The 27,459-nt window shown below is 42.2% G+C and overlaps 1 protein-coding gene across 1 annotated transcript in view; it reads right to left on the bottom strand.

The window, feature by feature from the left end:
• Positions 1–27,459, bottom strand: part of sik2b (salt-inducible kinase 2b) — a 114,962-nt gene that overhangs the window by 47,528 nt on the left and 39,975 nt on the right. The window contains 1 exon segment of the mRNA XM_084065360.1: positions 13,540–13,701. Coding sequence (XP_083921486.1) covers positions 13,540–13,701 — 162 coding nt within the window.

The raw sequence follows: 27,459 nt of genomic DNA, 5'->3' as shown, positions 1-27,459 counted from the left end.
CTCGCTGCAGTAATATCTGGTTATTGCTAAATCACAGTGCGCCAACGTGCGTGCCTGCATTCACCCAGCTGACCCCCGTCTTCTATCAGTGTGTGTGTGTGTGTGTGTGTGTGTGTGTGTGTGTGTGTGTGCAGCGTTCAATTTGAGTAAACACCCCCCAAAACACCCCCACCTCTCTCGCTCTCTCTCTCTCTCACACTCTCTCTCCACTGAGCAGCACACATGGTTCTCAACGTGCGGTCCGGGGACCAGCCAGGTGGTCCAAATGGGCGCTTTGTACGGGTCTGTAAAATCTGAGAGAGAGGGTACAAAATGGAATCCGGTTCCATTTTGTACCCTCTCTCAGAGTTAGATCTAACACTTGAGGATTTTACAGTGTTGTAGATTTGGGGGAATGGGGGAAATCTGTGGCCTAATGCATTATGGACTCGGTCGGGTGGAAACCTCATATTATGTTCAAAACTGTTACTTTTCAGGAGAAAAGTAGCAGATCTACAAGCTTGCGGATCTGCGTCTTTTGATGCTTTTGTGTGACGCTGTGGGATGATCAAGTAGGGCGTTAATATACGAAAAGTGGAGGTAAGAGGTTTCTGCCTGACAGGGGGTCTTAGCAGTTAAAATAGGTCTCTCTCTCTCTCTGTTGTGTTGGGCGTATTAGAGCTATCTTTAAAAGGGCCTCATGCCTAAACTTTTTTGGCATGTCTTTCTATTTTGAAAAACATTTAAAAATGTAAAAAGCCGATCTACAAGCTCACAACGTGTCGAATCATGTAGATCCGCTATTTTCAAAATACTAATAAATGCCTAAAACGTTTCGGGGCAAGATAGGGCCCCATGTCTGCGTTCCTCTGTTTTTCTGTTGTATTGGGGGGGTGGTGTCTGGGTGAACTTGCTCTTCCTAGCCCTGAGGTGTTAGTTTGTTATCCATGGGGCCCATGATGGCGTCATAAGGCCCCCGCTCAGACGACTGCGGCAAGAACAGAAAATAAATTAAAAAGTGAAAAAACAGAGACTCGGTATAGTTCCCTCTTCTTGTTTTTTCAGTCGCTCATAACAGTTACATAAAACCAAAGGAAAACTGTATTGCCAAACAAACAATAACGCTGATTAAAAAACACTCGCTTACATAATGAGGGTGGGTACACACACTGCGCACGCAGGCACACACACACACACGCACACGTGCGCACACGCACACACACACGCTCATCATTTCAGAGAATTGGTTTAGTCTCCACAGCAAAACCAGCAGCTCAATGCTTTGATCAGCCTGAGGGCCTATGAATCCCCCGAGAGAGAGACATGCAGACGACTAGAAAGAGAGAGACAGTCAGAGAGGGAGGCATTCAGAAAAATGGAAAGAAAGAGAGAGAGCGAAAGAGAAAAAAAAATAGAAAGAGAGATACAGAGAGAGAGATATTGAGAGAGATACAGACATTATGCAGCCAGACACAGTGTGTTTTGTGTGTGTGTGTGTGTGTGTGTGTGTGTGTGTGTGTGTGTGTGTGTGTGTGTGTGTGTGTGTGTGTGTGTGTGTGTGTGTGTGTGTGTGTGTGTGTGTGTGTGTGCGTGCAAGTTGTCTGTGTGTTATGTACTAGGGTGTCAACCGACACCGAGTCCCAATGCAGTTCACTCTACTTCCTTTTCTCTTCACGTCTATTATTCTCTGGAGTCTATTGTTCTGCACAAACTTTTCTCCTTTCTTTCCAGGCAATGTGAAACACTGTGCACTGGAATCCATCACCTAGTGAATAACATGTTAATACTGGAATCCATCACCTAGTGAATAACATGTTAATACTGGAATCCATCACCTAGTGAATAACATGTTAATACTGAAATGAATCACCTAGTGAATAACATGTTAATACTGGAATGAATCACCTAGTGAATAACATGTTAATACTGGAATGAATCACCTAGTGAATAACATGTTAATACTGGAATGAATCACCTAGTGAATAACATGTTAATACTGGAATGAATCACCTAGTGAATAACATGTAATGTTACTGCAATGCCGTTCATGCAGTTCATTCTACAAACCTAATAGTGCATATAAACAATGCATTACTGTATGTACTCTGTCTCATTGTCAATGCCATCACAATGCATGGACATTTTGTCCTGAGCGAGAACTCCTCTCTCTCTCTCTCCCTCCCTCCCTCCTGCTGTGATGCACATGACAGCAGAGAGCAGAGTACTACTCTCTGCATATCCCTTCCATCGCCAAACAAGCGGTTACTTTATCATTTTCATGCCCTTGAAAACTGAACCCGGATCTGACGATGTGCTCGCATCCCGACTACTCTACTCAGACGGCATCTGAGGCAGCGGTGTTGGCCTCGCTCACATGCCCACAGGCACGCTGCTCAAACGGCACACCGGCAGAGGATGAGGAGAATGACGTCAAACAGAATGCTAAATGGACTGCACCTATATAGCGCCTTTCTAGTCTTTCCAAAGCACTTTATAATGTCTTTCACTTTCATCCATTCACAAACACACACAGATGGTGGAGGAAACCACCAACCTGCTCACCGGAAGCAGTTAGGGATCATGTGTCTTGCTCAAGGACACCCATATTTTTTTCACCCAGAGCCAATTGCCTATGTAATCTTGGGCGCTACTCTCCCTCTGCCAGCCTAGGGAGAGCCCAAGCTTCAATGCATGAGGAGCGAGCAGGTCGCTTCTTATCACCCGATAAGGGGGAGTTTCCCCCGGTTGGACGTAGCACGTGGAAGGAACACGTTATTCCAACCAGTTCCTTTCCCCTCCATCAGGGAGCCGAGCGGGCACAGGCAGGGTGATATTTGTCACTGCACGTACTCCTACGGGCTGGGGGCGGCACCTGTCAGCAGGGAGTGTTGGGGCGGGAGGAGTAAGACGGGAGCTCTGCGTCCTCCTGGTGGGGGCTCCTCACCGGGAGGTGAGCCGGTAGGACACAACAGCAGTGAGTGACAACACACAAATGTGTGTGGGGAGGAAATAATTGGCATAAAAGTGTTAAGCTAGCTGATACAGACATCAGGTAGCAAAGACAGCAGGAGACTTGACACTAGTAGTGGGGGAAAATAGTGTGTGTGTGTGTGTGTGTGCGTGTGCGTGTGCGTGTGTGTGTGCGTGTGTGTGTGTGTGTGTGTGTGTGTGTGTGTGTGTGTGTGTGTGTGTGTGTGTGTGTGTGTGTGTGTGTGTGTGTGCGCGCGCGTGTGCGTGTGCGTGTGTGTGTGCGTGCTACAGTGCATGTAGAGGCAGGTGACAGAGTAAAGGTCTTTCTCACATGAGCAGCAACACCATGCCTGTGAACTGGCACGGTTCTGCATGCGGGGCTGCACTGTGCTCCTCCTATGAGCATAGACAAGCGGCTGCGCCTTCAACACATTTCAACTCTGGCAGCAGGCAGGTGCGCTCGCTCGCGCGTGCGTGCGTGCGTGCCGTGCGTGAGCACGAACGCGACAGTTTCATGGGATTGTGCCCGCTTGTCACTACGCCTGTCAAGATTGCACCCGCGCCTCCCCACCTGCCCGCTCGCCTTTCAGTGAAAATGAATTACTAGGCGAGTCAATTGCTTTCCGTGAGAAAAGATTGCAACCACTTTAAACCCCGATACTTTGTTGACCGGGGTATATATTATATGATGTTTTCTCCTCCCCCCCATGTAAAGCGTCTTTGGGCACTTAGAAAAGCGCTATAAGCATTTGAGATATTATTATTATTATATAGGGTTTTCAGGGGGTTATACTCTGCCCCTTCCCTTTTGCCCCTCTACACCAAATCTATTCACTGAATATAGCCGATCTGCAAGCTGACACGTAAGCTTGCAGATCGGCTATTTTCGCAGAATGTTTGCCCCAGAATGGGACGCTATGTGGTTAAAGGACACAGCAGTATTATATCACAGGGGAGGGGTGACAAGAGAGGAGATGTCACAGTAGGAGAGGAGGAGGAGAGGAGGAGAGAAGACAGGAGGAGAGAAGAGGAGTGAAGCAGTGGGTTTATCGTCAGATGCTGTGACCCACTTCATGGAGCTGAATACTGAGCAGAGATGTTGACGTCAAACCACCCCGGCATGCTGCTGGCTACGCTAAGCACCGCTCAGCACCATGGGCGGTGTGTGTGTGTGTGTGTGTGTGTGTGTGTGTGTGTGTGTGTGTGTGTGTGTGTATGGATGTGTGAACACACGCACATGCAAGTATTAGCATATTATTAGCCTAAATGTGTCCCGGTGGAATACACCGGCGGAGGTTTTGTTGTGTTGTATTTTTTTGGAGAAGATTTCATAGAGCAATTCCCTCACTCTCCAAAAGGGCTGCAGCCCGCAACCATCCATTATTTTTCCTTTATATCTTTCATATATCAACGGAACGATTATCCACTTAAGCGTTATTTTATGCTTCATCACACAACAGCAGCGTCGTGCAAAAATAGTGAAAATAGCCAAGCTACAGTACAAGCTCACAACGTTGTGACCTTAGAGACCATAGATCAGTTACTGTATTTATTGTCAATAACTACTGATCCCCAGTTATCCCCAAAAGCAAAATAGGGATCAATTATTAATCGATCGTTTTACTAAATTATTGATAGTTTTTTTTAATAATCTATGAAATCAATTTTCATCCTCACCTCTTCTGACAAGTAGGGATGGATCAGAATAATCGAATATTCAAATAATAGTTTTTGGGATAAAAATCGAATGTTAAAAAATATTATATATACACTGTATAATATATATATATAATATTTTTTAACATTCCATTTTTATTATATATATATATATTATACATTTGTTTTTATTTAGGCGGGGCGTGGTCGAATATTCGAATAATGTGAATAATATTCAAATAATCGTTAGTAGAATTAGTAGAATTATAGTATATCAAATTTATTTTTGGTCACTTTTACACATCCCTACTGACCAGAAACAACCCTTCATATTATTATTATTTTTTTTAAACCTTGAAAAATGAGTCAATCGATGCTCTGAAAACGATCTGACCGGGCTGCCAGCCGTGTTAAGTGGTCAGAACGCTTCTGATATGTTCAAGTGGGCCCTGATCCAGAAAAGGTGGAGAACCACTGATCTCTGTTGTTACCTACCCCGCCCCCGCTCTCTATCTCGATCTCTTTCTCCGTCCATTTGTACTTGCGTGGGGGGGGGGGGGTCTTCTTTGTAGTGTAAATATAAAGGGTATATACGGGGCCGGTGGCTCCAAACTCTCCCCCACCTTTCTCTCTCTCTCTCTCTCCTCTGCCCATCACCGCAGTGACCTTTCTTTGACCGAATGACTAGCTTGCTGCTGGGCTCAGCCTCCCCGTTCCGCAGGCTGCCAGCCAGCCAGCCGCAGGGCGGGGTGGGTGCGGGGGGTGGGGGGTCTCCACTCCCCTCCTCTGTCTGAGAGGCTTGCGCGCGTTGGAGGTTGGAATATTAACCCATTCAATTCGGGAACGCATCTAAAGTGTCACTTAAGATTTCTTTGGACTATTTTTTTTAAAGAAAATCGTGAAAATTTGTGCAAATCTTTGAAAATAAATGTTTTTTTTGCACAAAATGTTCACACATTTTCAAAAATAGCAGATCTATCAGCTTGTATATCTGCAATTTTAGAATAGCCAAAGAAATCTAAAATGACAAGAGATGCGTTCCCGGATTGAATGGGTTAAATGTCTGTGTCTACGCAACTGTCCAGAGTCCAGACTGATCCAGGATGATGGAAAGGAACAGTTATATCGGTATCGACATCTCGCTATACAGAGATATTTCCCCTTTCTGTGTGTATCTCTGTATTTCCTTTTTTTCTTTTTGTTATCAATGCCCTATTTTATACTTTGTCGTATGTCAGTGTCAAAGTATGTCAAAAGTATAGCAAAAAATAGCTTGAAAAGCAGATCTACAAGCTCAACGGGCCTCGATGTGACACGTTGCCGCACGCTTGCAGATTTGCCATTCTTCGAAATACGAGTAACAGCTCTCTGCCAGACGGCAATGAAAACGTAAGACGTTAGATACACTTTTCTATAATGTATATACTGAAGCCGTTGAAAAAAAAAGAAAGAAAAACGTGCTGCTGGTTTCTCCCAGGGTGGAGAGTGTTTATTGATCCCAGAGGGGAAATGCATGTGTCATCATGGCAGCAACAGCAGTGAGAGATAAAAAAAAAAAGGAAATAAAAACATTTGCGTCCCCATTAGTTGTTGTTGTTGCTGGGGTTATTAAGTCAACAGAACATTTGCACATTCTGATCTGAACCTATAAAACCCTTCCTTTGTATGTATTTACTCATCCTAACCATTAGGAGCAGTGGATGCCATTAATGCGGCACGTTGGGAGCAATTGAGTCTTAAGTGTCTTGCTCAGACTGTGCATGTAGCGAGGGGTCCAACCACTGACCTGTAAATAAATACATCTACTGATGCACAAACTTTCTGATGGGGAGAACTCAGGCTGTGCGCAGCCGCCGATGGTTTCTAATAAGACTACATGGTCCACTGTTAGCGGTTGTATAGTCTGTGTGTTCTTCGTACAAATGAATCAGAGAGTGTTTTTTTCCTAGTGTTATTTTTTTCTACAGAACATCCGTCAGCAGTGAGGAGAAGGTGAAGGGCTACATTAAAAAAATAAAAAATGTATATATATATATGTGTGTTACTGCTCAAGCAGACTGTAACAAACACATCTGTAAGTAAATTGTTGATTCTGGATTTATTTTGATTTTCAGTATGTACAACTGGCTGCTGTTAATCTGTATTACTTTTCAAGCAGACTGTAACAACCAAATATTTTAAGTAAATGGTTGGTTCTCAACTTATTTTGTTTCCAGAGTGCATTTTTTCCTTATGTGACCCTCAACACAGGATTTAAGAATCCCAGGCCTAAACTAACACAGTGTCAAATTAGCTAGATTACAGAAAATAAAAATAAATAAAAATAAAATAATAATCAATAAGAATAAACGAAAAAAAATGTGTGCCCGCGCGCGGCTTGGTACCCTGGACATAATTTGGCCCTTGAGGAAAACTAGTTGGGGAACCCTGGGCTATTATATGTCTCTGTATGGATGCGTGTTTGTTGTTGGAATACATGTTCAATAATGCAAAGATGTGCCCTGAGTTCTTTATCATTTTAGATAATAATGTCCATACAACATAATGACTAGAGCAGTAGAGCCCAACTGACCCATGCCAGATTTCTGGGTCCAATGCCTAGTTACTTTGTAGATTTTGATTATCATTACAAAACATACATTACCCACCTCAGCCCTATGCATACTTAGGCTATTTGAAAATAGCCGATCTACAAGCTCACAACGCGTCGCTCACAACGCCTCGCGTTGCGACGGGTTGTGGGCTTGTAAATCGGCTATAATTCTGCGCACACACTGCACGGCATGGGGCTCAATTAAGTAAACTTTACTGTCTGCAGGTGCGGGCCAACGGATGCGCAGGGATTTCTACAGTTTACAGACAGAGGAGACTAGCGGGCATTCTTACAACATTAAAGGCTGCATTCCAGTTCAGGAGAGTAAGACAGAGGTAATTCTCTTGAATGCTGCCTCGGTGCCTTCGAGTACAGCATGGAGAAAGGGCATTTGTTGTTTTTTTCACCATTATAAATTCTGCATCCATGGTTTGGCGAGGGCACTTTTTACCGACAGACATAAAAGGGCAGGGGCTCAAGCCCCCTTTGATGTCTATGTGTGCACGTGCATGGAGTACAGACTGTTCCTGGCTCCATTGCTGTCCTGTCTCTCTGTCCTCACCAGCCAGGTTAATATTGTTCCCATTGTTCCTACACTCCCAATCTAATCTGCAGCGTGGGTAATTGGCTGGGAGTGACTCAGACACGCTGGTGTTAATAACTACCGTGCTAATAACACCTGCTGCTGCTCGTCAACAACCTAACATGGAACCAGGTCCGACCAGAAAACCCCAATGACAAATGGGGGAATGACAGACTCTTACTTCTTATTAGCCATCGGTCGTCGCACGGTCCCGCAAGACGAGACCAGCCTGTCTCTTATTATCTGCCAATATCTTTAGAACAGGGATTCACAAATCGCCGCCTTGCTAAACTAATGGCCTAAGTCATTTTTTTAAGTTTTTCAGGAAAAATAAAAAACTGATCCAAAACAAAACCATATGATATTTCTTAATCATTTCACCCAAAATGTTTATAACAAATTATGACTATTTAAATAGAAATAACACTGTCTGTCAGTTATGTAACATAAGAGATTTAAATAGGTTTAAATAGGATTAAATCTGACTTAGGCCAGAAAAAAAAGCATAAATGATTTCAAAATGGCCTAAATCAGTAAATAATTTGGCTTAAGTCACAAAACCATGCTGACTTAGGCAAAAAAAATGCCTATTTTGGCCTAAGTCACACTAGGGAGTATAGGCCAATATACTAAAAGGGGAGTGAACAGCATGATCCTTTTCAATTAGGAGTTGGGCGATTTTACCAGAGGTGGCCAGTGTCATGAGGAGCTGATTTAGGCAAAAATAAAATTTTCCTCAAAAAATGACTTAGGGGGCCATTAGTTTAGCAAGGTGACGAAATAATAGTTCGGGATCAGTTTTTTTGGGGATTTTCTTTTCTATTTTTCCAGAAATAAAGAAAGAAATCAATACAATCACAAATTGATTACAGAAACTTAAAATAATAATACAAATACTTCCATAAAAAGACACTGAATTTATCTTTTTGGGTCTCGAGCTGAAATAGTTTGGTAACCCCTGCTCAAAAAAAAAAACTAACTGTGAGAATTAAGGAATTCTTACAGGGACTTTTCACGTTTTTTTTTCTTTTTCTTCTTCTTATGGCGAGGAGCCTCATTCTAAAAGTACGCTTGGAATGTTAAGGTCCTCTAAGGACAGTATCCCCCCCTCCTCACCCTCCATCCACTGGATCTAACCCCCTGAAGATAGCTGTTGAGACTCTGTGGCATCCATTCCAAACATCTAAATCTCCAGCTTTGTCTACATGTGTTGTGTTCCTCCCACAAGGTGACTCCGTCCGGAGGCTGGCAGGGAACGTTTCGTGCCACCAGCTTGATAAACACTTTGAGAACGAGCCCCTGGCTTTAACCTGATGACTTCAATCATCTCTTTTCCCCATCTTCTTCACCCACAAAACGTTCCCAGCGTCTAAGACAAAATATCCTGTCTCCAAATGACGATAACCGGACTAAAACGATCACCCCATTCACAGCTAAATACCCACAGCCCTTCCTTAATCCTTCTAACTAGGGCTGGGCGATGCCAGTCCAAATCAATATCACTATAATTTCTAACTTGTGCCTCAATTAATGAATTCAGTCAGTATCTTTTTAGGTAACTTGTTTGGGAGTGTTGGACAGATGTACCATCATAGTACTTCTTAACCACATGGAACCTAGTGTTCTGGGCATAATAGGAGAAACATTGGCCACAAATACTACGTAGGTGAACATTTAGCAAAAAAAAATGCAGATCTAACCAGCTCACAACGCTTCCAAATTGGACCTGTTAACTTGTGAGCTTAAAGATTGTCTATCTTTTTGGCAAAGAGATTTGGTATAGAGCAGGGGTCTTCAACAGGGGGTCCGGGACCTCTAGGGGAGTCTTCAGCATTACTATGGTGGGTGCGGCAAATCTTTGTGTGATAGGATTCTTTTTTTTTACATTAACCACTTGAACCCTAGCATATCTATTCTGAGGAACATTTGCCGAAAATAGCAGATTGGCTATGTTTTGGCAAAGAGGTTTGGTGTAAGGGGGAAGAGGAGCAAATCAAGTACAAAGTGTTGAATGTTTAAGCAGTGAAATGTCTGATGATAGTCAATGAAGCTATCTATGAAATCTATGACAAAGTTTATTCTGCAACACAATTGTATGCAATGTAGTGGGGGCCCCTGCTTCATCTCTCTCAGCTAAAGGGGTCCTTGGCCTGAAAAACGTTGACGACCCCTGGTATAGAGGGAAAAGGGCAGGGGCCAAACTATAGACCCCTGGCGGATCCCGGTCAACTTAACACATTGGCTGCCATGGACGCAGATCTGCGTTCTTTTGCGTCCGCAGAGCGCACGCTGCCAAGAACGCAGATCTGCGTTCTTTCAACAAAAAAATAATTTAAAAATAAAAGTTTTTTTTTTTAAATTTGACCCAAAGACCAAGGAGATATGATTTATCGAAGATTTTCCCACATTTTCACGATTAAAAATCGCAGGTCTACAAGCTCGTAGCGCGGCACTCGGAGCCGCGCTATGAGCTTGTATATCTGTTATTTTTCAATAACCAAAGAAATCTTAAAAAGGACACAGATGAGTTCCCGGATTGAACGTGTTAAAACGGGGCTGATGGCAGATTATCTCGCCACCTAGCGTTGTTTGGTTCGTGCCAAAGAACCACAACAAAACGTACCGACTCACATCCTGAAGAGATCACTTCACTTCTCAGTCACAGCAATCACAATACAAAGTGTACTCACAGTGCCAAGAGAAATGAACAGTGGATTATGTTCAACAATGGATATATTGTAGCTTGTTAACACGTTTTGGAGCAGAACAGATAACCCATTTATTTTACTTTCACCCTTTATCCAGTGGTGGAAAAAAGTACTCAAATTCTTTACTTAAGTAAAAGTACCAATACTGCAATATAAAAAGACTCTGTTACAAGTAAAAGTCCAGAATTAAAAATGGACTTGAGTAAAAGTACAAAAGTATTGGCATAAAAATGTACTTAAAGTACCAAAAGTAAAAGCACTAAATATTTGAAAATAGCAGATCTACAAGCTCACAACGCGTCGCGATGCGACGCGTTGTGAGCTTGTAGATCTGCTATTTTCAAATAGCCTATGTATAAAATTGGTTTAAAGTGGTTAATGTATGTTTCATTATATCATAATTTATATCTGAAAAGTAACTAGTAACTAAAGTTTTCAAGTAAATGTAGTGGAGTAAAAGTACAATATTTGCCTCTGAGACGTAGTGGAGTAGAAGTAAAAGTATTGGAAATTGGAAATACTCAAGTAAAGTACAAATACCTCAACATTGTACTGAAGTACAGTACTAAAGTAAATGTACTTAGTTACTTTCCACCACTGCCTTCATCATACTGGTATTTAAATAGCAGGGAGAAAGCAAAGCCATAGACAATACGGTCATGTGTTAGTGGTTTCATTAAACATTAATCCTGTCACTGATACTATTGTAGCAAGTTTATCCTCTAGTGCAGGGGTAGGCAACTGAGATAAGCCTAGGGCCAATATCACTCCCAGACATTCCATCGCGGGCCGGGCCTCCCCGCGAACATACACGCGCGCGCGGGCGCAAAAAAATTCGGGTCTAATTCGGGTCTAACTCGGTCTAATTCGGGTCTAATTTGGGTCTAATTCGGTTCTGTTTGACCAATATAAATCAACATTTTTTCCGGTTTAAATATCAGCACAGGCGATTTTTCTGGTGATTTTTTTTTTTCTTCTCCATTTTCCTCTAATCTAGCTATAAAATGTTATAAATCCTTTAAAATGCATCGTGTTTATGAGTGCATGATTTCAAAAGTGGGTTCAGGTTCTATGAAATAAGTATTTATAATTATTTTAACATTAAGTTTTAATACTTTTTTTATAACACTTTTCAGTAAATCATTCATACTGTATCTTTCTGTATTTGGATATAATAGATATAATAGCGGCCTATATGTGAGACTATCGGTCTGATACTGTATAAAAATAAAATCCCTCCCCCCAAAAAAAAAAATCAAAAAATATTTTTCTAAAAAAAAAAATTTTTTTTTTTTTTTTTTTTTTTTTTAATTCTCAAAATTATCTCACAGGCCAGATATTATTTCTGGGGGGCCAATTTCGGCCCGCGGGCCGCCTGTTGCCGACCCCTGCTCTAGTGTGTGCAGACCGGTATTACTGAATCGCAGATTGGCTCAAACTTACAGCCAGTTAACTCACTGTGAGCATTAATGCTCAAACATGCACCCATTTTATCCATACGTTATATATCGTTGCTGTCGGGCAGGAACCTCTTATCTCCATATTTCAATTTTTTTCTTGAATTAATGCCATACTTTATCGTACTACAAGCGTCACACAAAAGTAGCGAACATAGCCGTTCTGCAGGTTCAAAATGTGTCGCATTGGGACACGTTTTCAGCTTGTAGATCGACCATTTTTGCTACTTTTGAATTTTGATTCTACAAAGTAACAGCCTTTGGACATATGAGGTTTCCACCCGACAGCGACGATATATTCTTTAATTCAATATGTGAGATCCCATAGTCGGAGGAGATGGTCGGCTGGCTGCAGTATCCAATTGATTTCAAGTTTCCACAGTTTCCCACCAAATGGCAGAGACAGAACATGTGAACACACACACGCACACTTTTTGTGTTGTCCTTTTAGCGTTAATGTCTGACTGTACCACATGTTGTTTACATTTCTGACGAATAAAGTATTCAATCAAAATGACTGAAAATGTAGTCCCGCTGAGGGACGGGGGCGGGGACTAAACTGCGTTTTGAAAGGTTAGAGACTCACATTGGGAGTCAAGGTGAGACTCGTCTTGCAGTCTACTGGTGCAGCCAACTAACAGCCTGTGTGGACACATGTCAACACCGTGATAATAGGCTGGACAGCTAGTTAAGACATTTCTCAGCCCCGCCGGGGCTGAGCTCATGGAAGGCCGCGGCTCAACAACAAAAACCCTTCCATTGCCGAGGCCACTCGGCAGAATCTGAAGAGTTTCTGGTCAATTTTGCTTGACTTTTACTGTCTTGAAAATGTTTTTAGTAAGACTGTACATGTTTTCCTCATGTTGTGTTATATGTGATATGTATTGGTATGTTTGTTGTGGACCCCAGGATGAGTAGCTGATACTTGTGGCAGCTCATGGGGATCCGAATGAATGAAGAATAAAGAATATTGCAAGTTAAATGAGTTAAATGAACACTGCAGATTTACTTAACAGACAGTTATCTTAAGGGTTTACAGGGGTTCTTATTTAACCCACTTACACCCTACATACTTTGCTGTACGTTGAAAAGCAAAACATAGCCGATCTGTAGATCAGGGCTATTTCTCCCAAATGTTTGCCTATTTTCATGTGGTTAATGATCATTGCCGTCAGTGTGCCACAGGCGCACCATTAGACGTGAGACGCGATCGGCGTTTTACTATCGCTTCGCAGTAGCGGGGGCGGGGCCATGAGGACAGTACTCCGTGGTGGAAAATAATGCTCGGCGCTGGCATTGCCTGGGGGGGGGGCAATCATTTACGATTCTGTGCCTATCGGTACATAACTCAGACGGGGCTGGGTAAGCTCAAGCGAACTTCGCAACGTTCAGCACGGCAAAGCGCGCTCGGTGGTGCTTCTCGTGGCTCGCGAGAAAGAAGCGAAAGAAGTGGGCGACGCAGTGGCCTCGCCCAGTAGGGCTACTGCGAAGCGAGTAGTAAAACGCCGCTCGCCTCTCAGACGGCCACCCCTCTGCGTTCCTATTGGCTGGGCTTCATTGTCATTAATGGTCAATGTCGTTCCGATTGCATACCTGCTATCTTGATGTTCATGTGTCCGTCCAGCAGCAGGTTCTCAGCCTTCAGGTCTCGGTGCACAATGTTGCGGTTGTGACAGTACTCCACCGCCGACAGGATCTGCCAGAACTTCCTCCTGGCCTCCAGCTCGTTGAGACGACCGTGCTTCGCCAGGTAGTCTGAGAGAGAGAGAGAGAGAGAGAGAGAGAGGGGTCAATCAATCAATCAAAGTTTATTTATATAGCACATTTCATACATCTGGTGCAGTTCAATGTGCATCACAGAATAGAGGTGGGGAGGGAGAGAGGGAGGAGATTGAAAGAGAGGGGTAGACAGGGAGAGGGGGGTGAGAGAGAGAGAGGGGGGTCGAGAGAGAGGGGGAGAGAGAGAATAATGTGTCGTTAGAAATATGCGTTTTGGACATTATATGTTAATTTATATTACAAGCCCGTGTGTACAGGTACAGTGTAATATATCATCTTCTGCTAAGATACATTGCGTGCATAATGTCGTCATCGTTAGTGTGTGTACGTGTGTGCGCGTGTGTGTGTGTGTGTGTGTGCACTGCACACGCAAGTGTGACACTAGCGTTCCTCTCCCTCTAGACTGGGTGTACTGTACCGAGGGCTGCTGGTGGAAGTCCAAGTCGCAGCTGCTGTACCAAGAATGTTTACCTTTCACTGAAGTGTAATTAAAAGTGTATTCATCTCAGGCCCTGTGTGTTCCAGAGGCCTCGTCCACACAGCTCACGTACACGTGGAAGAGAGCAAATATCAAATCTCATGACCGAAACCTTTTGTTTATTAGAATTATGTTTAGAGGTTATCATTCTAAACCTATGTTCCTGCTGTTCTACATACACAGTGGTGGAAAAAGAAAAAGAAAAATATAATTAAAGTACAAAAGTAAAAGTACTCATTATGCAGAATGTACCATTTCACAAGTTTTCAAATGTGCAAAATGTATACAAATATTTTGAAAATACCAGATCTACAAGCTCACAATAGGTCGCATCGCGAAGCATTGTGAGCTTGTGGATCGTCCATTTTCAAAATATTTGTATAATAGGGTTGTAATAATGTGTGTTTTGTAATAATAATCAAAATCTACAAAGAAACTAGTAACTAAAGTTTTCAAATAATTGTAGTGGAGTAAAAGTACAATATTTGCCTCCGAGATGTAGAGTTGTAGAGAGAGTAGTAAAAGTACCGAAAATTTTAAATGCTCCAGTAAAGTAAAAATACCTCAAAATTATACTTAAGTACAGTACTTAAGTAAATGTACTTAGTTACTTTCCACCACTGCTCTTATCTTAAAATAACCAATAGCCGATCTACAAGCTCACAACACGTCGCACGTGTTGTGAGCTTGTAGATGGGTTATGTTCGGTGCATGACATGCTTCCATAGAGGACATGCTGGCTTCTGTGGAATCCAAATGACTGAAATAAGTCGAGTCGACTGAGAACTTTAATCCATGCGTACTGTACATTACCGCATGCCTGTGTGTGTGTGTGTGTGTGTGTGTGTGTGTGTGTGTGTGTGTGTGTGTGTGTGTGTGTGTGTGTGTGTGTGTGTGTGTGTGTGTGTGTGTGTGTGTGTGTGCGTCTGATCCGTGCCAAGAAAAATAACCCTGACGTGCGGTGTGAGTGAGCAATACTGCTGGACAAAGTACTCAATTCCAGCACTCGAGTCTAGAAGTATAGATACTCCTTGTCAAATATTTGCTCAACTTCAAGTGAAAGTTTCTCTGTCGAAACTTGAATTAACCCATTAAGACCTGAGGCGATTCTTAAAAAAAATCTAAATCCTAAACGTTTTTTGAAAAAACAAAAAAAACAAAAAAAAGTCACGATTTAAAAAAAAAAAGCAGATCTACAAGCTCATAGCGCGGCACTCGGTGCCGCGCTATGAGCTTGTATATCTGCTATTTTTGAATAGCCAATGAAATCTAAAGTGACACAGATGCGTTCCAGGTATCAATGGGTTAAAGTACTGGAGCACTTGCTTTTAGAAAATACTTAAGTGTTCAAAAGTACATGCATTTAAAACAACTTTTGTTGTGAGCTTGTGGATCTGTTATTTTCACAATAAATGTATTTGAAATAGGGCTTAAGTGGTTAATTCATAATGTACTTTCTCCCTTACTGGAAATGTAGTGGAGTCAAAAGTACAATATTTGTCTTTGAAATGTAGTGGAGTGAGTCATACAGTGAGTATCCAAAAATACAAATACTCAAGAAAAGTACAAAAAAACAAAACAACGTAAATACAGTAAATAAAGGTACCTAGTTACTGTCCACCACAGCTTACGTACATTACTGCGTGCCTTTGTGTGCGTTAGATCTGTGCCAAAACCCCTGACCCTACCGTGTGAGCGTGAGTGTGTGCGCGCGCGTGCGTGCGTGCGTGTGTGTGTGTGTGTGAGAGAGTGTGAGTGTGAGTGTGTGCGTGTGTGTGAGAATAATGTCATGCGTTTCCAAAATCCTGGAGAACAAATAGCCCGAACGATATGTAGTCCACACACTATACTAGTGACAAACCCTAAAACCCCTGAGTTATGAATTGCTGCACCAGCGTGCAACTAAGTATAAATCCGGCAGTAACTCCAACCCTAAACCTGAACCTCTACATGTCTAATCCTAACACTAACCCCAATCTTTTCTTAATAGTAAACCCAACTCTAAAACAATTTGTTTTTATCATAAAACTAGCCATTTCTCTTGTGGGGAAAACCAGGGAAATTGTCTGCACAATGTCTATTTCTCAAAATCTATACAATACTTGTGTGAGGACATTTGACCCTCACACAACTATAGAAATCCAAGTACACACACACACACACACACAGCACACAGCACACAACACACACACACACACACACACACACACACACACACACACACACACACACACACACACACACACACACACACACACACACACACACACACACACACACACACACACACACAGTCACGCAGAGATCCAAAACTTGCCAGCTCTTTCCCAGCACACAACAAAGACAGCAGTGTATCACTCAGAGCTTGACGGCACATATACAAACACAGTGACAGATAGAGACGCTGAGTCTTTCTGTAGAAGCCGGACAAACAAATGGAAACGTGGCTGGATGTAGACGCTGTTGCAGGTCCATGGGCCTCAGTGTCCTACCGTCCTCCTCCTCTCACCCCAGTGACCTTCATCATCTCACATTTCCAGTGGTGTAAAAAGTGCTCACATTTTTTACTTAAGTAAAAGTATCGATACTGCAATGTTAGAAATACTCTGTTCAAAGTAAAATTCCGGAATTCAAAATTTACTTCAGTAAAAGTACCGAAGTATTGGTATCAAAGGATACTTAAAAGTGCAAAAGTAAAAGTACACATTATGCAGAGTGTCCCATTTCACAAGTTTTAAAATGTATACAAATCTTTTGAAAATAGCAGATCTACAAGCTCACAATGCGTCGCATCGCGACGCATGGCCAGGTCAGGTAGGTTATTGTGGCCTCCTGGTGGCGCTATAATAGGCCAATGTGAAAAGGGTGTCATTTCTTCTTAGGCCTTTCACAGCAATCAGACACTGCATTCATGATTTGAGGCATTTTGTTCCAAAAATGTGTTTTGCAAAATTAGACCTGCTGGTGGCGCTATAACAGGCCAATGTGACAAGGGTGCCATTTCTTCCTGGGCCTAGTGGGAATGTCCGTGTGAAATTTCACGGAAATCACAAGCTGCGTTCATGATTTGAGGCATTTTGTTCAAAACGGACCAATCCTGCAAACTTTGGAATCCAACCTTAGCCAATGAGGATGGAATATGGAAAATGGGACAGATCCGTGTTGATCTCATGACTATAGAGATACTGTGTACGGATTTGCATGACGTTTGGATACAATCTGTAGGAGTAAATTGGTTTTGCACAGATCGGCCTCCTGGTGGCGCTATAACAGGGCTATGTGAAATATTTGGGCCAGAGGTTCTGAATTGGCATCCAGGGAGTGTGTGTGCACAGTTTCGGAGCGAGCGGGCCAACGGTGTCGGAGATTAGCCGCTCGCAGACGGACGGACACACGGACGGACACACGGACAGGGAGTAAAACATACTCTCGCCATGCCTTACGGCCTGGCGGAGACAAAAAACCTGCCTCATGAGCTAAAATGAAGTGGGTGAGTGAGAGTTAAAGGTTCTAAATGTGGGTTTCAATACATGTTTGGGGTTTAACTGCCACTGCCCATGCGTCACAGGACAGTGACCATGGCAGTCAGTCTCTCCCAGTGACCTGGATGCTCTCATCATTGGCTCCCTCACGTTTCACCTTGATACGTGCTCTCATTTCCAGTCCAGTCGATAAAATGACTACGCAGGAGGAGGCACGACTGCAGCAGGGGCCGCCGGTCAGGAGATTTGTCACGCTGCCAACTTTCTCTTCATGTGCGCCGAGAGGTCTCTGCCACTGGCAGACAACCAGTGTTGGTGGACACTAAGTAATCAAAACATTTTATTTTTTTCCCTCACTGCATTGCCATTTTGAAATTTCCCCATATAAATGAAAAAAAGATCTACAAGCTCACAACGATTTGAAATATGGCTTAAGTGGTTAATTCATAATATATTTGTATTTGTACGTTTGGGTGCCAAGAGTCCCTTCCTAGAAATGTAGTGGAGTCAAAAGTACAATATTTCTATTTGAAATGTACAGTAGATGGAGTGAATGAGCTTGCAAAAAAAAGTATAAATAAATGTACTTAAGTGCAGTATTCAAGTAAATGTACTTATTTTCTTTTGGTCTGGGAGGTTGCAGCAGAGTGACCCAGAAAATACTGATTCATGCTTGATGTGATCGAACCCAACACAGTATTTATTCATGATCATTCATTTACAATGCATTGTTTGACCGCCAACATCATGTTTTTAATAATTAAAAAGTAAATAAACAAAGGGAAAGGCATTTGTGCGCTCAAAGGCCAAAGACAATGTTTTTTTTCGTATCTTTTTCAGTGACTCAGAACAAACAAACAACATGTTTTGACCATGAGGCCCTTCTGGCAAAATGATAGTTTTTGTAAAAGCTTCTCCAGGCACACCAAAGCCCGCTCTTTGAAGTACGTAAACACATGCATGTAAACATCATAACGATAATCATAATATTATCAGTTAATTCAGTTTTAGTAAATTACTCATTGCAGTGGGTTTATTTTCATTACTTCATCTGCTGATTCTCTACTTTTAACAATGTAAAGGTTGAACAAAGTCAAAGAATACGAATATCTGGGAAATCTGTCAGGTTAATCTTCAGATTGTATATCGTCTGTCGGGTGTAAAACATCATTATGTCCAAAACTGTTACTTTTCAGGATTCAAATTCAAAAACAGCAAAAGTAGCATATCTGTTCAAAGTTCAAACCTGGAGATAAGAGGTTTCTGCCCGAACACAGCAACGATATTACAAATGTATTCAGCAAGATTAAGCCTATTGGTGGCCATAATATGGCCAACTGTAGCCTATGTACTGTATGCCTCTGTATGGACAGCAGAGTCCAGATTGTGCAGGCTCTAATACTACTGGCCTTGGACCATGGTCATGGAGACATACTTGCATGCTCCAAATCAAATATCCACTTAAACCCTCTTGACTTAATAAACTGGACCCAAGTTGAGTTGGCTCTCTACGTGGACCGTCTACACCAGTGGTTCTCAACCTGAGGTCCGGGGACCACCAGTGGTCCTTGAGGCTGGTTCCCGGTGGTCCCCAGCTAAATGATGGAGAGTTGGTAACCGAATGGACCCTTATAGATCTTTAACTCTTTGAGAGCGTAAAATGAAACCAAATGGACCCTTACGGGTCCATTTGGTTTCATTTTACGCTCTCAAAGAGTTCAATTATAGTTAAATATCTGCATTACTTAAATTAAAGAATTGTTATTTTGATCAAAGTTGGCCTGTTATCTCTCCTATGGTACCAACATCAACACAGCATGGAATTGTGGACAAAATCGTATCCAACGATAACAAAACAAAAGTCTTGGGTCTGAGAGTCTATAAATCTCATCAAATGGTGGTTCCGCGGCTGAAATGCCCAATAAATAATGGACCTTGATATGAAAAGGGTTAAAAACCACTGATCTACACCAAAGCTCTTTGCCAACAATCTCTGTCTACAAGCTTGTGAGCTGGTACAGTAGATGTGCAATTCTTGGTTAAAGTTCCGCCCCGGACTATGAATGCTGGGGTTCAGGTGGTTAAAACGGTGGTTCTCAAAGTGGGATCCAGGGGGTCCACAGCAGTTCATATATTAGCATCACAATCATTTTAGCCACTTTATCCACAAGCTCACAGCAGCTTTTTTTTGAAAATATTTGAAAGGCTATTTGAAAAATATCTAAACAGTTTGGACAATTTTGACCTTTTCAGGTGGGGGTCCTCGGCCAAATATATATAAATTTGGGGGTCCTTGGCACTGAAAAGTTTGAGAACTACTGGGTTAAAAAACCCAAACCCATAACAAAAATCAGACATTATTTCCCATAGTCCTCTCTGGGTCAATGGAGGAGGCAATGGAGAATCTCCTCTGTATTTTATCAATATGTTGTCAATTAACATATTTAATTATGCTATTAGTACATTTACTCAAGTACTGTACTTAAGTACAATTCTGAGGTATTTTTTACTTTAGTGGCGTGTTTCCAATTTTCAGTACTTTTACTTCTACTCCACTACATCTCAGAGGCAAATATTGTGCTGTTACTCCACTACAATTATTTGAAAACTTGAGTTACTTGTTACTTTGTAGATTTAGATTATTATTACAAAACATGCATTAACCACTTAGGTTCAGCCCTATATACATTTCGGCCATTTGAAAATAGCCGATCTACAAGCTCACAATGCGTCGCGATGCGACACATTGCGAGCTTGTAGGTCTGCTATTTTCAAAAGATTTTTTTTTTTAACTTGTGAAATGGGACATTCTGCATAATGAGTACTTTTACATTTGGTACATTTTGATGCCAATACTTTTTGGACTTTTACTCAAGTAAATTTTGAATTCCGGACTTTAACTTGTAACAAGAGTATTTCTACATCGCAGTATTGATACTTTTACTTAGGTAAAACATTTGAGTACTTTTTCCACCACTAGATATCTCCTCCCGTGCCGTGACACAAGTTGGGGTCCTGACCCACAGTTTGCACTCCAAGTCCAGAGAACGTACTCATGACTCCCTCTGACACACACATGATGGTGTCACCCGTGTCATCTTCTCACGGGCCAGTGAGAGGTTTCACCAGGAGATCGTAACGTACGAGGAGGTTCACACACCATTATCACCAGTTTTCCCTCCCTGCTGAACAAGTGCCAACCAGTAGGAGTCGCTATAGCACCGATGAGGAACATCTACAGGGGGCTTCCCACCCACAAACACTGCCAATTGGAGGGGGGGGGGGCAAATTGTGAAAATAGCAGATCTACGACCAACGCGTGTCATTACTTCAACGTATTATTACCTTTCAAAAACACACACACCGCTATAGGCTAGCTGTTAGCTCTCCGTTTCACACTTCTGTGGAAGGGCACACAGTATAGCATTGGTTCTCAAAGTGGGGTCCGGGGACCCCCAGGGGTACTTGAGGGGATACCAGGGGGTCCCCAGCTAAATGATTTATAGGAACCAAATGGACCCTTATGGGTCTGTAACTCTGAGAGTGTACAAATGGAACCAAATGGACCCTTATGGGTCTGTAACTCTGAGAGTGTACAAATGGAACCAAATGGATCCATTTGGTTCCATTTGTACACTCTCAGAGTTAAATTAACATTGATGTTACAATATGAATTGGGGTCCCAGAGGGTTACAGAAATGCCATTAAATGGGGGTCTGTAGCTTAATGCACGTCAAACTGGGGGGGTCCTTAAATAACAATGATTGAGAATCACTGCTGGAGCCGGACAAATCTTCTCTTATGGGGGTCCCTGGCTTATCTTTTCAAATGGGGGTCCGCGGGCTAATAAGTGTAAATTTTGGGGTCCTCGACATGAAAAGTTTGAGAACCACTGCAATATAGGAGACACTGTGTGAGAGGGTTCATCTAACAACTGGAGCTCAAGATGTGACGCATGGTGATATCTTGTATATATATATATATATATATATATATATAATTTTCTTTCAATTCAGTGAATAAACACAGTTCACTGAACTGTAGAGGAAGGTCCATCAGGAAACACTTTGTGTGTGCTTTCATCTGCAGGGTTCCACTTCACACCTCTGTGTACACACACAGCTAGGCTAGCTAGTTAGCTCTCCACTTCACACTTCTGTGGAAGGCACCGACTGTGTGAGAGGTTTCATCAACCCTGTGACCTCCCACCACCGTTGCCAGGTGTTGCGAGAGAAACAAGCAACCATGTCTATGAAAACAAGGCCGAAAGAAGCGACTGGGTCAAACTTTTAAACCTATATAGATTTGCTATTTGAAAATAGCCGATCTACAAGCTCGCGTCGCATATTTTCCCCCCAAAAAAACTGTACATTCTAACAACACAAATCTGGTACAAAACATTTTTAGATGGGGGGTCCGCGGACAAACACATTTTAATTTGGGGGTCCTTGACATGAGAACCATAATAAAAAAAAGTTGGAAGCAAGTTCAAATAAGCAACTACACTTTAGAAGCAAGCCTAAAACTGCAACCTACCAATATTTACAAGCAACTTCACAGAAAAAGAAGCCCAAAGTGGCATATAGTAAGCAGACATGGCAACCCTAAAAACTCCCACCAGCCAAACCTGACAAGCATGTGCAACAACAACACTATTACCTGACCAACAAGTCCTCTCAACAGGTTGCTTTGAGAGTAAAACAAGATTTTTAGGAAATTCCTTCAGTCGAGCTTCTACCATAACATATTAATACACCCAAAATAGCAGATTTTCAAGCTCACAACGCGTCGCATCCTGAACGCATTGGGAGCTTGTACATTTTCAGACAATAATGTTCTACAGGAGACACAAAGAAAATGACTACATCCACTCAAATATGTCTTTGTACACTGCAAGGCTCAAAACAGATAACGCTGGCAGCATGCCCGGCGTTGCCCCGGGGTCGTAAGGGTGAGAATAGGCACAGGAGTAATATTTTTGTGCAGAGGTTGAAACAGTTACAGAGGCTCGCTCATGATTTGGTGTAATACATATTGGAACAGCGTGGGCTTGCTCTGCAACAGAGCTCCAGGCCCTGATGCTAGACATGGAGGGTGTGGAGCAGGGCAGCCATTCAGGAGTTCAGAGTTGGTGTTGGCTGCTATAGTCCGCACTCTCGCATGGCACATGACATCAGTCATCCGCTAAGAAGCAAAGTTTCAAAGTTGCCTCCATCTGACTTCCAGTACGAATTCATTCTACCATTATGCCACCAAAACGTGGAACGCCCTAACAACAGCCATCAAAAAGTGTGACTCCCTACGCTCCTTCAAAACCGCCATGAACGAGCACCTGTCTGCAATTTGCAACTGGACCTAGACAAGTCTAGCTCAGTGATTCTCAAACCTTTCATGTCAAGGACCCCCAAATTGACACTTATTAGCCCGCGGACCCCCATTTGAAAACTTATGCAAGGGACCCCCATAAGAGAAGATTTTTACGGCTCTATAGCAGTGATTCTCAACCATTTTAATTTCAAGGAACCCCAGTTTGACATGCATTAGGGCTACGGACCCCCATTTAATGGCATTTATACCTCTGGGACTCCAATTCACATTGTAAAACGAATGTTAATTTAACTCTGAGAGTGTACAAATGGAACCAAATGGACCCGTTAGGGTCCATTTGGTTAACGGGTCCATTTGGTTCCATTTGTACACTATCAGAGTTACAGACCCATAAGGGTCCATTTGGTTCCTGTCCATCATTTAGCTGGGGACCCCCTGGAACCCCCTCAAGTACCCCTGGGGGTCCCCGGACCCCACTTTGAGAACCAATGTTCTAGCTTACCCCCCACTGTTTTCACTGCTCCTAGTATTGATGATTTATTGTATAGCATTGTATGTCATTATATGTCTTGATGAATTGAATACATAGGACCACGATGGAAGTACCTGTACCTCTGTACCTTTTGCACACTGTTAATAAAGTATTCAATCAATCAACAACCACCAAACCCTAGCATCCCGATTTTGGGAATCATGTAAAAAACAGGTGAACCTTCAGCGAAAATACCCAAAGTAAAAGGAAGGGTATAGGGACAACGAAGTGTACAGGGTTGAAGAGTAAAAGTATGAAGGTTTCCCATGAACATTCCACAGACCTGAGGTGTGGGCGTGTGCGTGTGCATAGAAGAACAAACTGTTCAACGTACACACAGACAACCGCAACTGTATTATATCGTCTCTGTCGGTAGGAAACCTCACATGTCCAAAACTGTCAGGATTCAAATTCAAAAGTATCAAAAGCAGCAGATCCACAAGCTCGAAAGAAACGCGGCGCGAGCTTGCGGATCTGCAACTTTTGTGTGACGCTGTAGCAGTGGTGGAAAGCAACTAAGTACATTTACTCAAGTACTGCACTTAAGTAAAAATGTTAGGTACTTTTACTTTATTGGAGTTCTTCCAATTTTAAACACTTTTACTCCACTACATCTCAGAGGCAAATATTGTACTTTTACTCCCGCACAATTATTTGAAAACTTACTAGATACTTTGTAGATTTTGATTATCATTACAAAACATACATTAACCACTTCAGCCCTATGCACATTTAGGCTATTTGAAAATAGCCGATCTAAAAGCTCAAAACGTGCCGTTTTTTTAATACATTTGAAAACTTGAAATGGGACATTCTGCATAATGACTATACTTTTACTGTTGGTACTTTAAGTACATTTTGATGCCAATACTTTTATTCTTTCACTCAAGTGCATTTTTGAGTTCCAGACCTTTACTTGTAACGGAGTATTTCTGCATTGCAGTATTGATATTTTTACTCAAGTCAAGCAATTGAGTACTTTTTCCACCACTAGAAGGATATGCAGTAATATGTCTCCTTCAGCACAGTGGAGCTCCTGAGGTGCCTCACACACACACAGCTTTCATCATCATCATCATAATTCACCAGGTCAGCCGTTATCATGATGATGGAAACACCAAGTGTGTGCGACCGGAGTGGGCAGTGCTGCTGATATAACCTTTTTTTTTCCTGCGGGTAGTTCCTGCACTTTAATTTATTTTTCCACACCAGCAATCTTAGCAGTAATTTCCCTAGTGTGTGTGTGTGTGTGTGTGTGTGTGTGTGTGTGTGTGTGTGTGTGTGTGTGTGTGTGTGCGTGTGTGCGTGTGTGTGTGTGTGTGTGTGTGTGTGTGTGCATAAAAGCACTAAAAACACTCGGTAGCCTAAACAACCCTAAAAAAGGATAAACAGTAGTCAGACAGGAGTTGTGAAAACGAGACCCTATGTCATGCTATACACTAAGTAAGAAGTCACACCAAGACCGTGTTCACAAACCATTAACCACATATAAGGCCTATATGTTGGACAACCGGGGCGTGGAAACCTCCTATGTACAAGACCTACTTTTCAGGAAATGGAATGATTACTTTTTATTTTAGAAATAGTGAAAATAGCCGATCTATAAGGTCACTGTGTGAGCTTGTAGATCTGCCATTTTCACTACTTTGCGTGGCACTATTGTATGACAAAGTAGGGCATTAAAGCCTCACAATGTAACTTTTGTTTAATGAATAAAATGTAATGTTGTCCAATCTGTATGGTAGAGTATGTTATCACAATATAACTTATATAATAGGGGTGGTTGTATTTGGTCTCCCTGCTCTTCTATTGAGACATTTAGTTTGTGTCAAAGGTCAAGTCTCACCTAGACACAGGATCTGACACGAATTTTGACCAGAAGGTCAAGATTGAATTTATCCCCTGAGCAAGCAGGCAGGCTCTATTAGCTCAATGGTAAAAATCAGTTCAAATGCAGGGTAGAAGAGGAAAGTTAAAGTACACAGTGCTACTTCAAGCGAAGAAAAAAAAACATTAAGAAGTTGAAACATAAGAGATACAAGGTTTCTGCCCGACAGCAACCACATACGCACTTCCTCGTATGGACAAGTAGCAAAAATAGCAATTGTACGAGCTCACAACGTGGCGCGTCAAAGATGTGACAAATGTTGAAAATGTTGAGACAGCCGGGTTAATGTGGTTAACTGTCAGAAAGCACAGTGTCGCTCCGCTAACTGCAGATAAGATGCTTAACCCATTGAGACCTGAAGCCGATTCTACATGTCTCCTAAATCCCAACAGTTTTCTGAAAAACGTATGTTTCTACATCAGTGGTGCTCAATCTTTTTTCCTTTGTTCCAGGGACCCCCAGAAGCAAAGATTTGAGTTAAAAATGTTTGCTTTCAAAATATATATATTCAAAGATTTGCACACATTTTCACGAATTTTCAAAAATAGCAGATCTACAAGCTCGTAGCGCGGCACTCGGTGCCGCGCTATGAGCTTGTATATCTGCTATTTTTGAATAGCCCAAAGTGTAAAATAATGCTTTTTTAGCTCAAATCTAAAAATGACACAGTTCCAGGTCTTAATGGGTTAAAAAAGGAGCAATACATATCACAAGGGCAACGACGTGCGTCACAATGCAAACACCCAGGCCTCCTGAACAACACTGTATTTCAATCTCCAATGTAAAAAAAAAAAAAAAAAGGCAACTGTTACGTCGTTTACCCATTTCTGTAATTATCGTGCCTTTCAGGATTCAACGGCATCAAAAGTAGCAGATCTACAAGCTCAAGCTTGCGGATCTGCTGCTTTTGATGCTTTTGTGGGACGCTGTAGTATGATCAAGTAGGGCTTTATTTTACCAAAACAATATGGATATAAGAGGTTTCTGCCTGACAGCGCGGATTTATGACAGCTACAGCGCCGTTAGCGCACTATTAACCACATCAACCCTATCGTCCGTATTCTGGGGCAAACAAAGAGCTTTTGGGAAGAAAAAATAAAGAAGCAGACCTAGTATAGAACCCTGAGGGGTCCCTGTCAACTAAAGTATATAGGGTTCAAGACAGGCAGCCAGCCACTGAGGTCGGTCTCGTCAAAGCAAGCGCGTGTTCAATAAATGGTTAACTTCTAACACAGCAAAGAGAACCTGATTAGATAGCAGGCGACACATTCCATATGGGAGAGCGCCAGTGTGACAGTGTGAGCGCGGCTGTTTTCATGTGCCGTCGCTAATCAAAAAGCACACTTGGCAAGGGAATGTGTCGAGAGGGTCCGACCGCAGCGGGCCAGCGAAGAGGGGGCCCCGAGGAGGAGGACACTGAAATGGAATACTCTAATACTGTATGCTCCAGGACTAGTGGTTCCCAAACAGCGGGCTGAGACCTGTCCCATATGAGAGCATTTTTTATGGGTTGTGCGATATCCCCCCTTTACATAAAAAAAAAAAGATTTGGAAAAGGTTTAACAAAAAAAACACAACTTTCAACTAAAAAACAATTCCAACATTTTTCAAAAGTATTTCATAAATAAAATGTTAAAATATCAAATCATTTCTATGAATAAATAAAACATGTTTAATAAGTAGTAGCAGATTTACAAGCTCAGAACCACTTCACGCCGTGTTGTGAGCTTGTAGATCTGCTATTTTCACTAATTTGGGTCGCGGGCAAACATCTAATTTCTCTTTAGAGTTGCAGTCGCTGGTCCGCCACACACACACACACACACACACACACACACACACACACACACACACACAAATGGCCTTAAGCCCTGTTATAGCAATGGCTCACTGGAATAACGTCATGGACTTTGGAAATATTTAATACATACAAAAATCCTGCCTCTGTGGTTTAACACTTTAAACACTGAGCCTGGACGCTGACTCACTCTGAGCGACGGCACCAATCATCTCATTTTATATTACA

This window comes from Gymnoscopelus microlampas (assembly GCF_963454915.1).
Source record: "Gymnoscopelus microlampas genome assembly, chromosome: 8".
NCBI classification, from domain to species: domain Eukaryota; kingdom Metazoa; phylum Chordata; class Actinopteri; order Myctophiformes; family Myctophidae; genus Gymnoscopelus; species Gymnoscopelus microlampas.
The sequence above is the reverse complement of the archived record's forward strand: the minus strand, read 5'-3'. Positions and strand labels throughout refer to the sequence as shown.